The sequence below is a fragment of the Seriola aureovittata genome, chromosome 2 (genome assembly GCF_021018895.1).
Source record: "Seriola aureovittata isolate HTS-2021-v1 ecotype China chromosome 2, ASM2101889v1, whole genome shotgun sequence".
Lineage (NCBI taxonomy): Eukaryota > Metazoa > Chordata > Actinopteri > Carangiformes > Carangidae > Seriola > Seriola aureovittata.
Window position 1 is genome coordinate 7,185,780 of NC_079365.1, and position 11,721 is coordinate 7,197,500.

The window sequence follows — 11,721 nt, forward strand, 5'->3', positions numbered from 1 at the left end:
CAAAAACCTACAACCCTTGACTGCCAGCATTTGGATCTGATCAATAATTTGTACAATTGCAGTAATATACACACGGCAACTCTGCTGTGGTGCCATCTGTAGGCTGACTGCTGAACCTGTCTACATCTTTTACACCACTGACGTCTGGTCTTCTGCACACATCTAAACTGATTAATGATTCAGCAGAAAATTGTGCATTTACTTCAGATTTGAAAGAACTAGGGATCTGCTGGTGTGATGGCATCTCTGGCAGATGGACAACAGAAGTTCAGATGAAGAAGGACGGAGTTGATGCACATTCTCGTGGTGGGTTTTTCCTTCATTAACATATACTGTATGTGTGAGTGTATGCATGGTGCAGTGCAGCCAACCATGTGTTTCATCTCTTAGCCTCATAAAAACAGGTCATAGCAGTCTTTTAAGAACTTAACGTTTCTATGGCTGCATATCAAATGTACAGTTATGTTGTACACTCAGATAATTGTTGTATACTTACATTCTGAGATGGTGGTATATTTTTATTTTTTATCTTTGTCTCATGTGCTTGAATTCTTCCTCAAAAAATATTTCACTGCAAACTGTCTTTCCAGCTCACTGCTGATGTTTTGAGGCAGGATTTCAAAATATCCACAGTGACTTAGAAGTGAGGTTTGCATTTTGAGATTCAGCTGAGCATCATAACAAATCCAGAGGATTTAAATAAAGCAGAAATGTGGATTTGGTTTGTGTGTTTTTGTCAAAGTGTACAGCATCATTTTCTTTAAGTAAGTGCTATTCAAAAATCATGTATAGAACTGGTATGTTTGTCTCCAGTCACTGACATTGGCTGAGTTACATTGTGCTACTGTGCTAAAAGTGCTTCAATTAGAAAATAACTTACATTACCAATGTTTCCCCACTTTTCAATCATTTCTCAAGCAGAGATAATAGCTATAAAACTGTTTGTCAGCGGTTTATTAATTCTCTGTTAGATTGTAGTGTTTGCATAGTCATGTGAAATCCAACACAACAAATGCAGTACACATTCTGAAAATTCATTTACAAAGATTATTACAAACATTTCCTTCATTGAGTAATACCTACTATGGGTTTCCAGTGACCTGAAACTTAATTTCGTCTTAATTTCTAAATTCTTTTAGAATTTAGTACAGAATACAAGAGTCAAAGGTCATACATTTTAGTCATTTACATCTCCAGTGATTCAAGAAACAAAATAATCACCTCATCACTGGCATCAATTATTCAAATGCTTTCTGTTTGTTTGTTTGTTGTTTGGTTTTTTTTTTGACATTTTCATTTGCATATAACTCTTTATCTGTAATAACAATACAATTCTATTTGTCGTGGCATTTGTACATGCAGTGCTATTTACAGTATGTAACAGTGAAGACTCTAAGCAGGACCGACTTTAGAGACTTCAGTTACTGACTGATTTGTTGATGAGTCCTCATCATCGCCTCCACTCATCCCCAGCATCTTCCTTATACATGAGCGGAACTGAAAAACAAATTGGTCACGTTACTGAGGGGACAACATCTTTCCTTTACTGTATGTCATTTGATTGCAGAACGGCCTTTGAAGGTGACTCTCTTTGAGGATACATACTGGAATACTATGTGATGACTTAGCTATGACTAATTAAAATCAGTCAAGTCAATCAGAAATAAAAATCTGAGGATTTTCATTGTATAGCAGGTAGGTTTCCTCTCTGAAGATGGAGATGTTTTGAAAGTCACCATTAGAGGGCGCCATTAGCCTTGTCAGCTCCTTTTTATTTGTCACTGTTTAAATTCAGTTCACTTGGGTGAACTCAAAGCTAACCTACTGCCCCCAAGTGGCTTTTAAATCGAAGTGAATATGTGACGGTGAACCCACCTGTTTGTTGAGGAGGATGTAAATAACTGGGTTGTAGACTGTGGAGGCTTTAGAGAGGCAGGAGGGTATGGTGGCGAGTCTCAGGTCGAACGGTTGCCCACGGTTGTTCACAACCCACAGAGCGAAGGAGGCGTAAGGCATCCAGCACACCAGGAAGCCCAGCACCATGACAACCACCATCCTGGTCACTTCCCTCTCTGCCTTCTGGGTGGAGGCAGACTCAGCCTGGGCCTTCGCTGCCTGTTGATGGAGAAGTACAGAATCCAGTGGTAGGTCTTAGGAACACCTCATGCATACTCAAATCTTTCTTTTACTTGCGATCTACCTAAACCCCACAGACAGCAATAGACAACCTGAGACATGTACCCTACCGATTTCAGCATGAGAAGCAGCTGTGAGTAGCAGAAAACGATGGTGAAGAAAGGGACCGCAAAGCAGAAGCAGAAGAGGAACATCACATAGGACTCGTTGTTGAACTTGTTGTTAGTTGTGTACCAGTCTGGTCCACAGGAGCACTGCATGCCCTCTGGGATATACCTGGAGAGAAAGACAATGGACCACTCTGTCCATGTTTGTACTGTAGGACAATAAGTGAAAGAAAAAATGAATAAAACTGATGTGAGTTCAGTCTTCGGATACTGACCTACTCCATCCAACCAGAGGAGGAATTGCAGCCATCGAAGCAAAAACCCAAGTCATTGCACAACAAGCTATGGCATGTTGAGGTTTAAAGGCAAAGTTTCCAAGTGGCTTGCAGACAACCAGCCATCTTTCAAAAGCTACCACAGCGAGAGACCAGAGGCTCACCATACCTGGAACAAGACAGGAAAGAGCAAATGATACAGATTGCACTTCCCTCACTGAGCTGCAACTCATAATATCTCTTATTTGTAATATAGTTTAGAATATGATAAAGCAGGGTTTTAAATATCAGCACTAGTTTAAATACATGGATAGTTCTAGTTCTGGGTTGTCTGTGATCCATTATGCCTTTGTTTTTGTGATATGTAGCCCAGATCACACATAACCAGAAGATATTACACCAAAAGTTAAATAATAATAATAATAATTCTCAAGAGGATGTTTTCTAACTTATGGTGTGCTCTCCTTCAGGTGAAACCATAACAATCCAGGCTGTGATGTGGAATGGCCATCAGCCTTTTAGTTCCTAAAAGAAGGAACAGTCTCCACTCTTCTACCTGGGTCTGATCTCTGAGATTACATTCAGCGTCATGAAAAACTAAAAGAAATTGAGCAAAGGGCAGCCAGTGTAGGCGACACTCTGAACTCTATAAATCAGGCAAAATACAACTAATGCAAAGATGTGGAATTGTGGCTAATATGATTTTTGCAAACTGAAATCTAGTCCGCGAGGAACTGTTTTCTTTTACCTTTGATATAAATAACTGTTATCTTAAAAACCATGATATTGACTTAATCAACAGGCCTTAATAGATATTTCTGTCAAGAAGAGACAGTTTAACGTTGTTATTATTAAACTGTTTTATTGGAGGAAAGAAAATGTTGTGAGCAAAAGACTAACTTGCAGTTTTATTGTAATTGTGATTTACAAGTAATCAGCATGAGCATGTATCTCACACATATAAAACTCTTTGCCTTTATGGTAATGTGAAGTGGGGAACTCACTGCCTCTATAATAGCATTTATCCAAGACCTTATCCTGCTTACCACCAAGAGTTGCTGTAAATCCTTCAATCTTGCACCCGAGTGGCCCAAGAATCATGTATCGGAAAGCAAAGCAGTAGAAGCAGGTAAAGGAGCCCACAGAGGCGACGAGGAGGTTTGCCACAGCCAAGTTCACCAGGATGTAGTTCAGATGAGACCGGAGCTTCTTATATTGAGCAGTACATGCAATAGTGACAGTATTGATGGCCGTACCAGTCACAAACAGGAAAAACATAAAAGCTGACATGGCATAAAAGATTCCTGGGCTTCCTAGGTGATCCTGGGGAACCAGGAACGGGCTAAGGGACGTGATGTTGTTGGTGTCCAGAGGGATGGGGATCCAGAAGTCGTCTGGTAACTCCACTGCACGATTTCCCCTCATTTTGCTCTGGTTGTGTGTCAAATAAAAAAATTTAAAAAATCAAGCACTGTTCGAAAAAGATTGTTCAAAGGCTACAAATGGTTCTCTTATAATTTAAATGCTAATGAGAGGTTTGATACTATTAGTGTCTCTTGTGGAGGTTTGTCTCTCTCTGATGCGGAGTTAAAGCTGCATTTATAGGAACTTTAAATAATACTCAGGATGAACTTAACTGGCTCAAAGAAGGGATTTAAAGCTTTGGTTCACAGTCGACATACACACACGGACAATACTTGTACATGCACACACATCACCAACTCCCATAACAACACCTTTGAGCTAATACACAGGTAAGTATCTCAACGCAGGAGCTGGCAGGGATCATCTCATTACATCCCAGTGGAAGAGCCCTGTGTTTGTGAATCATATAATCTGATCACGACTGACGTTCAGGAGGTCAGTGGCATGCCTTTGGCCTTCAGTAATCCAAGTTGTACTCCTTTAGCTCAGGCCTTGTGCTATGTCGCTTGGCCCAGTATGAATATTTTCAAAGAAGCAGTTTCACTGTTTCTTGAGAGTTATCCTGATTTATCAGAGGAGATTTGTGAACTTGACAATTTAAATCACAACCCAAATAATGTGATAAAGAAACACTTTTTATGGAACTTGAAAAGCTGTTTCATGTAACACTCTCTAAATAATTTGTTCATTTGGATTTTCCCTTACTTTCATTTATTACAATTACACTAGACTTCATTCTCTAAGAGTTTATAACTACACAACTCTGTTACTTGAGTCAAAGTATAGATACTCTCAGTCAAATACGACTCCAATACAAGTGAAAGCTGTTCAGTCAGATTTTTACTTGAGTTAAAGTACTGGAGTACTTGATTTGAAAAAATACTTAAGTATTCATAAGTAGCCTACATTTTTTATGTAAAGGCATTGTTGTATTTTTCCACATTTACAGAACCTAATGACTCTGAAACCACCTACTGAATCCACTGGCTTACTGTAGAACCTGTAGAAAAAAAGCTTGTAAAATATGATACCAAGACTGTAGAAATGGACATATAAACACAAGTGAATTGACAAAAGGACGGCCAGCTGCTACAAGCTGTCTGTTTAACCCTCCTGTTATGTTGCGGGTCAAATTGACCTGTTTTAAAGTTAAAAAATGTAAAAAAAAATTAGTTAAAAGTATTTTTTGGGTATGAAACTTCTTCTGCTTGGCTTAATAAGTGTAATCAACATATAAAATTAAAATGGTTCATTTCGAATATTTGCAACCCCCCAACCCCCCCCGCATGTTTATATTACATAGATACTGTTCGGGTCAATTTGACCCGGCAGTCAAAGTGGAGGCTAGAAGGGGTCAAAAGTGTCAAATACTATTTGTTTCTTTGCAACTGTGAGACATATTTCACCCCAATCACACACACACACACACACAAACACACACACACACACACACACACACACACACACACACACACACACACACACACACACACACACACACACACACATCCTCTCCCTATTCTCTTGACCTCATCTGTAAAGTGCGAGAATGCAGGTGTTGTTATGACTTTTGACGGGAACCTTTTCTGTTCCCGTGGGCAAACTCCACCCACATTGAGTGGACACTCAGCAAGGGAGGGGCAAAACATATAAATATTCTCTGCAAGGGAGTCCTACCAAAATTACACTCTGCAGTTACATATGATATACTCTCTGTCAGAGCTTTACAAAATGAGCAGCAGAAGTAAACAGGTGACAGCCCTGCAGGCTCTGGAACTCATCTTTGATCATGACAGTGAAATAGTGGAGGATTTGTCTGAAGATGAAGACCATCTTGAGGTCACTTCTGAGTCTGATGATTCTGATTATGAACCAAATGAGGAAACTGCTATTCATATTCCTCCAAGCAAGACATTCACATCAAAAAATGGTGAAATACAGTGGTCTTCATCTCCAAATATACTTCAGGCAAAACTGTCTGCAGAAAACATAATAAAGACAGTGCCAGGGCCCACTAGGATGACAGTGACTCGTGTTAATTTATCAACATCACTCCATAAAAAAAATTTAAAATTTAAAATAAAATTTAAAAAAAAATTAATGTCATGTAAAACTCTTGTATTTTATATGTAGGTCTTTCCAAAGTACATTAAAAAAAAGTTTTAACATGCATTTTTTTATGAAAAACGAGTGAATTATCCTCATTGAACCATGATCTGTGAGAGTAAAGAACACCATTACACTAAATATTGATTGAAATGGTTAGTAATGGAGTTAATAATGAGTTATAAACAATGTTTATTGGGATTTTTTTGGTTTCTGACACTTCTGGATAATTAAACATGCCCCGGGTTAAATTGACCCAGGAACATCATTGCTGTTCCTGAGAAAAGAACATAACAGGAGGGTTAAAAGTTTGTCTGCATACCTTGACATGCTTTCTGAAGTTGGATGGCAAATTTTTGTAGGCAGTGATGAAGTTTGGTCATGGTAAAGACAGCAAAAGGAATCTTTATTTATTTCTAAAAATTTCAAACGTGGACTTACGATAAGGCCTTGGTCTCAGGTGAAGAATATTCTTCCTCATCTTTATCGAATGTAGCCGTCATTAGGCCACTGCCAGGTTCATATTGAGATGTTCAAAAATCCAGCAAGAACAACATGTCTGACAGTTTAGGAGCTGGCTGTGATTGGTTTTTCTCCTGTGACGAACACAGCTTACGGTCTACCACAGTTTCAAAATAAAATATAATAAATTTTGCTGGATAAAAGCCCTGCTTCAAAGTAACAAGTACATCACAGTAATGTAGTGGAGTCAAAAGTACAGTATTTGTCTTTTACTTGTAGTGGAGTAAAAGCCTTAAATACTCAAATAAATGTACTTTGATACTGTCCACCCCTGACAACAAAAACAATGCATTTTTTAAATTTTTCAGTAAGTAATGACTTATATTTACAACACAGCTGAGCCGCTTGTGTCTTGCAATTAATATGCGCCTTACAACACAATATTAGGTCCAAACCAGTGAATGTGTTCTTTTCCCAGTATCAGCAATACACAGACACTATAAACATGTTTTTTTTTTATTTTTCACTTTGCAGATTATTTATGATTTCTTACTTGAATTACAACCTTACTCACACATTTTTTCATATGACAAAACATACATATCTTCATTGTTATTTACAATTCACAAATCATCAGTGGCAGAGAAATGCGTGGTTTAAGCAGGCCCAACTTTGGAGACTTCAGTCACTGACTGTGTTGTTGATGACTCTTCTTCACCTCCACCCATCCCCAACATCATCATCATGGATGAACGGAACTGAAAGGGAAAAAAAAGACAAATTACTTAAATTGTTAAAATCTACACAGATTTTGTGGATCAGTCAATCCTCGCTCCAAGAAAGGTCTTTGCAAAACTCCAGAATCTAACCCCTTATTCTTCCTCATCTATCTTCATCACCATACATGAACATAACTGAGAGGAAGAAGCATTAATGCCAGTTGTAGTATAAAAAAGAGACATTGGCAGACAGCAACTCACACCTCAGCAAAAAACAGTGGAATTATTTAATTTTTCTACCAATAAAAAAAGTGCCATCATCATTCTTCTACAAGCAGTGGTTTTGATTAACATCATCATCCCAGCAAAGGGTGTACATGAATGGTTAAATGTTTCAATGTATGTATGGAGGTATTCTCAAATTACTCAACACAATAGGACACTCTATGATTATATCATATAAAATGTCGCATTTAGACTGAGACACAGAGGACGCAGCACAAAAGATGGAAGAAGAGTACATATGTGATACACAGAGACTATTTATGACCGCTTGGTTAAGGCCCTAAAAGGCTAATGGGATTCCATCTCAGGTTCCCTCAAACGTTGTCCCACGTGCGTCCTTGCAACAAATCCAGTGTTCATTCATGACTTTTAACGGACCTGTTTATTGAAGAGGACGTAGATAACAGGGTTATAGACCGCAGAGGCCTTTGAGAAGCAGGAGGGTATGGTGGCGAGTCTCAGGTCGAACGATTGCCCTCGGTTGTTCACAACCCACACAGCGAAAGAGGCGTAAGGCATCCAGCACACCAGGAAGCCCAGCACCATGACAACCACCATCCTGGTCACTTCCCTCTCTGCCTTCTGGGTGGAGGCAGACTCAGCCTGGGCCTTCGCTGCCTGTTGATGGAGAGAAGAGAGTTGGGTCAGAGTGTCTGTCAATGCTGGTTTGTTTGTTTGTTTATATGCTGTTTGTGTATGATTGATTTTGTGTGAACACCAGGAAGATTAGCAACCGCTAAGCTAAAGCTAAAGCTAATGGGGATCTGAATAAAGCATAAAGAATTTCATCAGCAAAAGGTTGCTCATTGAAAACCTTTTCCAGTAAACCAAAGTAACTACATTTAAACGTTTTATAGATTTCAGGTGTTTTTTGTGTTTTTTGTTTGCCTCACCATTTTCAGTGTGATGAGCAGCTGACCGTAGCAGAAAACAATGGTGGCAAATGGAACAGCAAAGCAGAAGCAGAAAAGGAACATAACGTAGGTCTCATTGTTGTATTTGTTGTTAGTTGTGTACCAGTCTGGGCCACAGGAGCATTGCAGGCCCTCTGGGATATACCTGGAGAGAAAATCACGAGGGCTTTGAGTATACATCCCAACTTCCTGGTTCTGAGATGAATTTCAGTGGTAGTTGGTTCCTGTTGCTTACCTGCTCCATCCGACCAGTGGAGGAACTGAGGCAATCAGTCCAAAGACCCAAGTGAATACGCAGCAGGCTATAGCATGGTCGGGCTTAAAAACAAAGTTCCCAAGTGGCTTGCAGATGACCAGCCATCTTTCAAAAGCTACCACAGCCAGAGACCACAGGCTTACCATACCTGGAACGATACACAGTAAAGCATTTTTTTTACTTTTACTTTGTTTTTTCATTTTTTAGCTTGTTAAAATTCAAGTATCATATTATTTCTATGCCTCAAGTTCATTCTTACCGCCAAGTGTTGCCATAAAACCTTCAATTTTGCATGCTAGAGGTCCAAAGATGAAATATCTGGATGCAAAGGAGCAGCAGGCGGTGAAGGAGCCCACACAGGACACAAGAAGGTTGGCCACAGCCAAGTTCAACAGGATGTAGTTGAGGTGGGACCGAAGCTTTTTGTATTTCATGGTGCATGCGATGGTGAGGGTGTTGATGGCAGTGCCAACCACGAATACAAAGAACATAAATCCCGCCATGCTGTAAAAGATACCCGAGCCACCCAGGTGATCCTGGGGAACCAGGAAAGGGCTGAGTGATGTGATGTTGTTGGTATCCAGAGCGATGGGTATCCAGAAGTCCTCTGGCAGCTCGTGACCATGATTTACCCTCATTTTGCTCTTTTTGTAGGATTGTTGATGAAAATGTTATCTTTGCTAATGTAAATCACATATATAAAAAAGTAAAAAATAAAAGTTTTAAGAGGCAGACAAGATTGCTAAAGTGACCATGTCCCGAACATTTCTGATAACGGTCTCTTGTGGAGGATGGACTTATATAAATGGCCTGGGATGCCACTTATCCAATTTAAAAGCCTAATTACTTATATAATTAAATGATTAATTTAGGTTTGCATTAATAGTTTAAGTCATTTAGTGGTTTCAGGTCCAGGCTGTGCTGCCAAAGAGGTCATAAAGTTGTGTCACATTGAAAGTCAGGTGCTGCATGACGCAACTTAATAATAAAAGTTACTCTTATTTGAAAATACAGACAATGCGTAGGAAGTGTGTGTTAATGTTTAGAAATTAAATTTGATACCTATTTACCTGCTGCTTAAGAGATATGATAAATATAAGAGACAATATGAATATGAATGCTGAATGTTACCCACACTGGGCTCACATTAAGAATTTCAAGATTTAGTTAAAGCAGAAATGTTACATACGGGCATCTGAATCAGGGGCCACACACACAAGCACGTATGTATATACAAAATGGTGTACTCTGTGCACCAGTGTGGATATACATGACCATTTGTTCTTCTCATTAGACCCCTATTAAACAGGTTAATCCCACTTTCTTAAAGAAGAGCACAGCAGGTTGTTTCCTGCTAATCTGGTTTCCATTAACATTAACACTGACAATCTCCTGCACTGCAGCCCTTTGTAATCCACTCTACCGGTTTAACTCAAGCTTTGTGTTACCTTTTTGGCTTTTTGCCTCCTTCCCTGAACATGAAAGGTGCATAAGACGTTGGAAATGCCATGTGATAGCAGAAGGTGCTTGTGGTAACTCTGTTGTTCTAAAAGAAGCAATGCAGAGAAGGACATCATCATCAGTGTCTCAAAGGAGCCAGGTTATAGATATTACAGAGACCAGAAGGTGAAGGTGAATGTGAAATTAATAAATAAAATGTTTAGCTTTGAGTTGCATAAGAATTAAAAACAAAATAATAAAATAAAACACCAATATTGAAGTGGTATTGCTGAACACTCTGATCTGAACAGTTTTTTTTTATTTTTAATCTTTTTATATTTGCTGTGCAAAAAAAGTGTTAATCATTCCCTATAGAAATAAAGTGTGGTATCTATGCAAATTATTGCACAAAACACCATCATGCGTACATATTTACAATACACAAATTATCGGTCGCCTGTGCAGCAGTATTTTGACGATGAAATGAAAACAATGTGGATGTTCGGTCTAAGCAGGCCCAACTTTGGAGACTTCGGTCACTGACTGCGTCGACGACTCTTCATCATCACCTCCACCCATTCCCAGCATCTTCATCATGCATGAACGGAACTGGAAGACATCAGGGGAAAGCACACCTTTAAAAACTCTTCCTTTTGCTAAACAAGCTTAATTACTGCCCATTCCACATCAACTTGTTTCTACTATCAGTGTGTATTTAAGTTGCTAGCCTCCTATTTCAAATCAGCCACATGACCTCTTTTATCATCTTTGTATAGTCTAAGTTGTTGCTTTTTATTGCCTTCATATGTGTTGTTATAACATTACTCCCTGAGAACAGCATGAACCTTACATGCTTCCAAAACCTAGTTTATTGCTAAGCTGTCCTGCCCATAACTGTAAGGTGTTTTCAATATGATAGGACATCCAACTGACCTGTTTGTTGAGTAAGACATAGATAACTGGGTTGTAGACTGCAGAGGCCTTGGAAAAGACAGATGGTATAGACGCAAATCTCAGGTCGAACGGTTGCCCACGGTTGTTCACAACCCACAGAGCAAAAGAGGCGTAGGGCAGCCAGCACACCAGGAAGCCCATCACCATGACAACCACCATCCTGGTCACTTCCCTCTCTGCCTTCTGGGTGGAGGCAGACTCAGCCTGGGCCTTCGCTGCCTGTTGATGGAGAGAAGAGAGTTGACTCTCATGACAATCATCCGTCACAATAAAACATTTTCTCTTCTGTTCTTCAAATGTTGCCTCACCATTTTCAGTGTGATGAGCAGCTGACCGTAGCAGAAGACAATGGTGGAGAGGGGAACAGCAAAGCAGAAGCAGAAAAGGAACATCACGTAGGACTCATTGTTGTATTTGTTGTTAGTTGTGTACCAGTCTGGGCCACAGGAGCACTGCAGGCCCTCTGGGATATACCTGGAGAGAAAATCACAGTGTCCTGAGTGTAGCCTGTCTCCCAGCTTTACTGTAAAATTAGTGTAAATGTAAGTGTGTGTGAAACACTAACCTGCTCCATCCGACCAGTGGAGGACCTGAGGCAATTAATCCGATCACCCAGGTGAATACGCAGCAGGCTATAGCATG

General features: G+C 39.6%; 3 protein-coding genes across 3 annotated transcripts in view; all 3 read right to left on the reverse strand.

Annotated features, from left to right (window-relative positions):
* Window positions 1-972: 972 nt before the first annotated feature.
* LOC130181397 (blue-sensitive opsin) lies at window positions 973-3,978 on the reverse strand. The gene is made up of 5 exons (XM_056395597.1): window positions 3,565-3,978; window positions 2,519-2,687; window positions 2,247-2,412; window positions 1,876-2,115; window positions 973-1,497 (listed from the first exon to the last, which is right to left on the reverse strand). Exons 1-5 carry the CDS (start codon window positions 3,941-3,943, stop codon window positions 1,393-1,395), a joined length of 1,059 nt encoding a protein of 352 aa, XP_056251572.1. The 5' UTR covers window positions 3,944-3,978; the 3' UTR covers window positions 973-1,392.
* A 3,189-nt stretch (window positions 3,979-7,167) lies between these two features.
* LOC130181694 (blue-sensitive opsin-like) lies at window positions 7,168-9,329 on the reverse strand. The gene is made up of 5 exons (XM_056396065.1): window positions 8,945-9,329; window positions 8,665-8,833; window positions 8,409-8,574; window positions 7,894-8,133; window positions 7,168-7,269 (listed from the first exon to the last, which is right to left on the reverse strand). The coding sequence occupies exons 1-5, from the start codon at window positions 9,321-9,323 to the stop codon at window positions 7,168-7,170; spliced, it is 1,056 nt and encodes a 351-aa protein (XP_056252040.1). The 5' UTR covers window positions 9,324-9,329.
* A 1,119-nt stretch (window positions 9,330-10,448) lies between these two features.
* LOC130181376 (blue-sensitive opsin-like) overlaps window positions 10,449-11,721 on the reverse strand; it is a 1,886-nt gene continuing 613 nt past the window's right edge. The window contains exons 2-5 of the mRNA XM_056395553.1: window positions 11,645-11,721; window positions 11,388-11,553; window positions 11,059-11,298; window positions 10,449-10,734 (exon numbers count right to left, since the gene is read on the reverse strand). The exon at window positions 11,645-11,721 is cut by the window's right edge and continues 92 nt beyond it. Of these exons, the coding sequence (XP_056251528.1) occupies window positions 10,633-10,734; window positions 11,059-11,298; window positions 11,388-11,553; window positions 11,645-11,721 (585 nt within the window). The 3' untranslated portion in view covers window positions 10,449-10,632. The remainder of the gene's footprint in view (window positions 10,735-11,058; window positions 11,299-11,387; window positions 11,554-11,644) is intronic.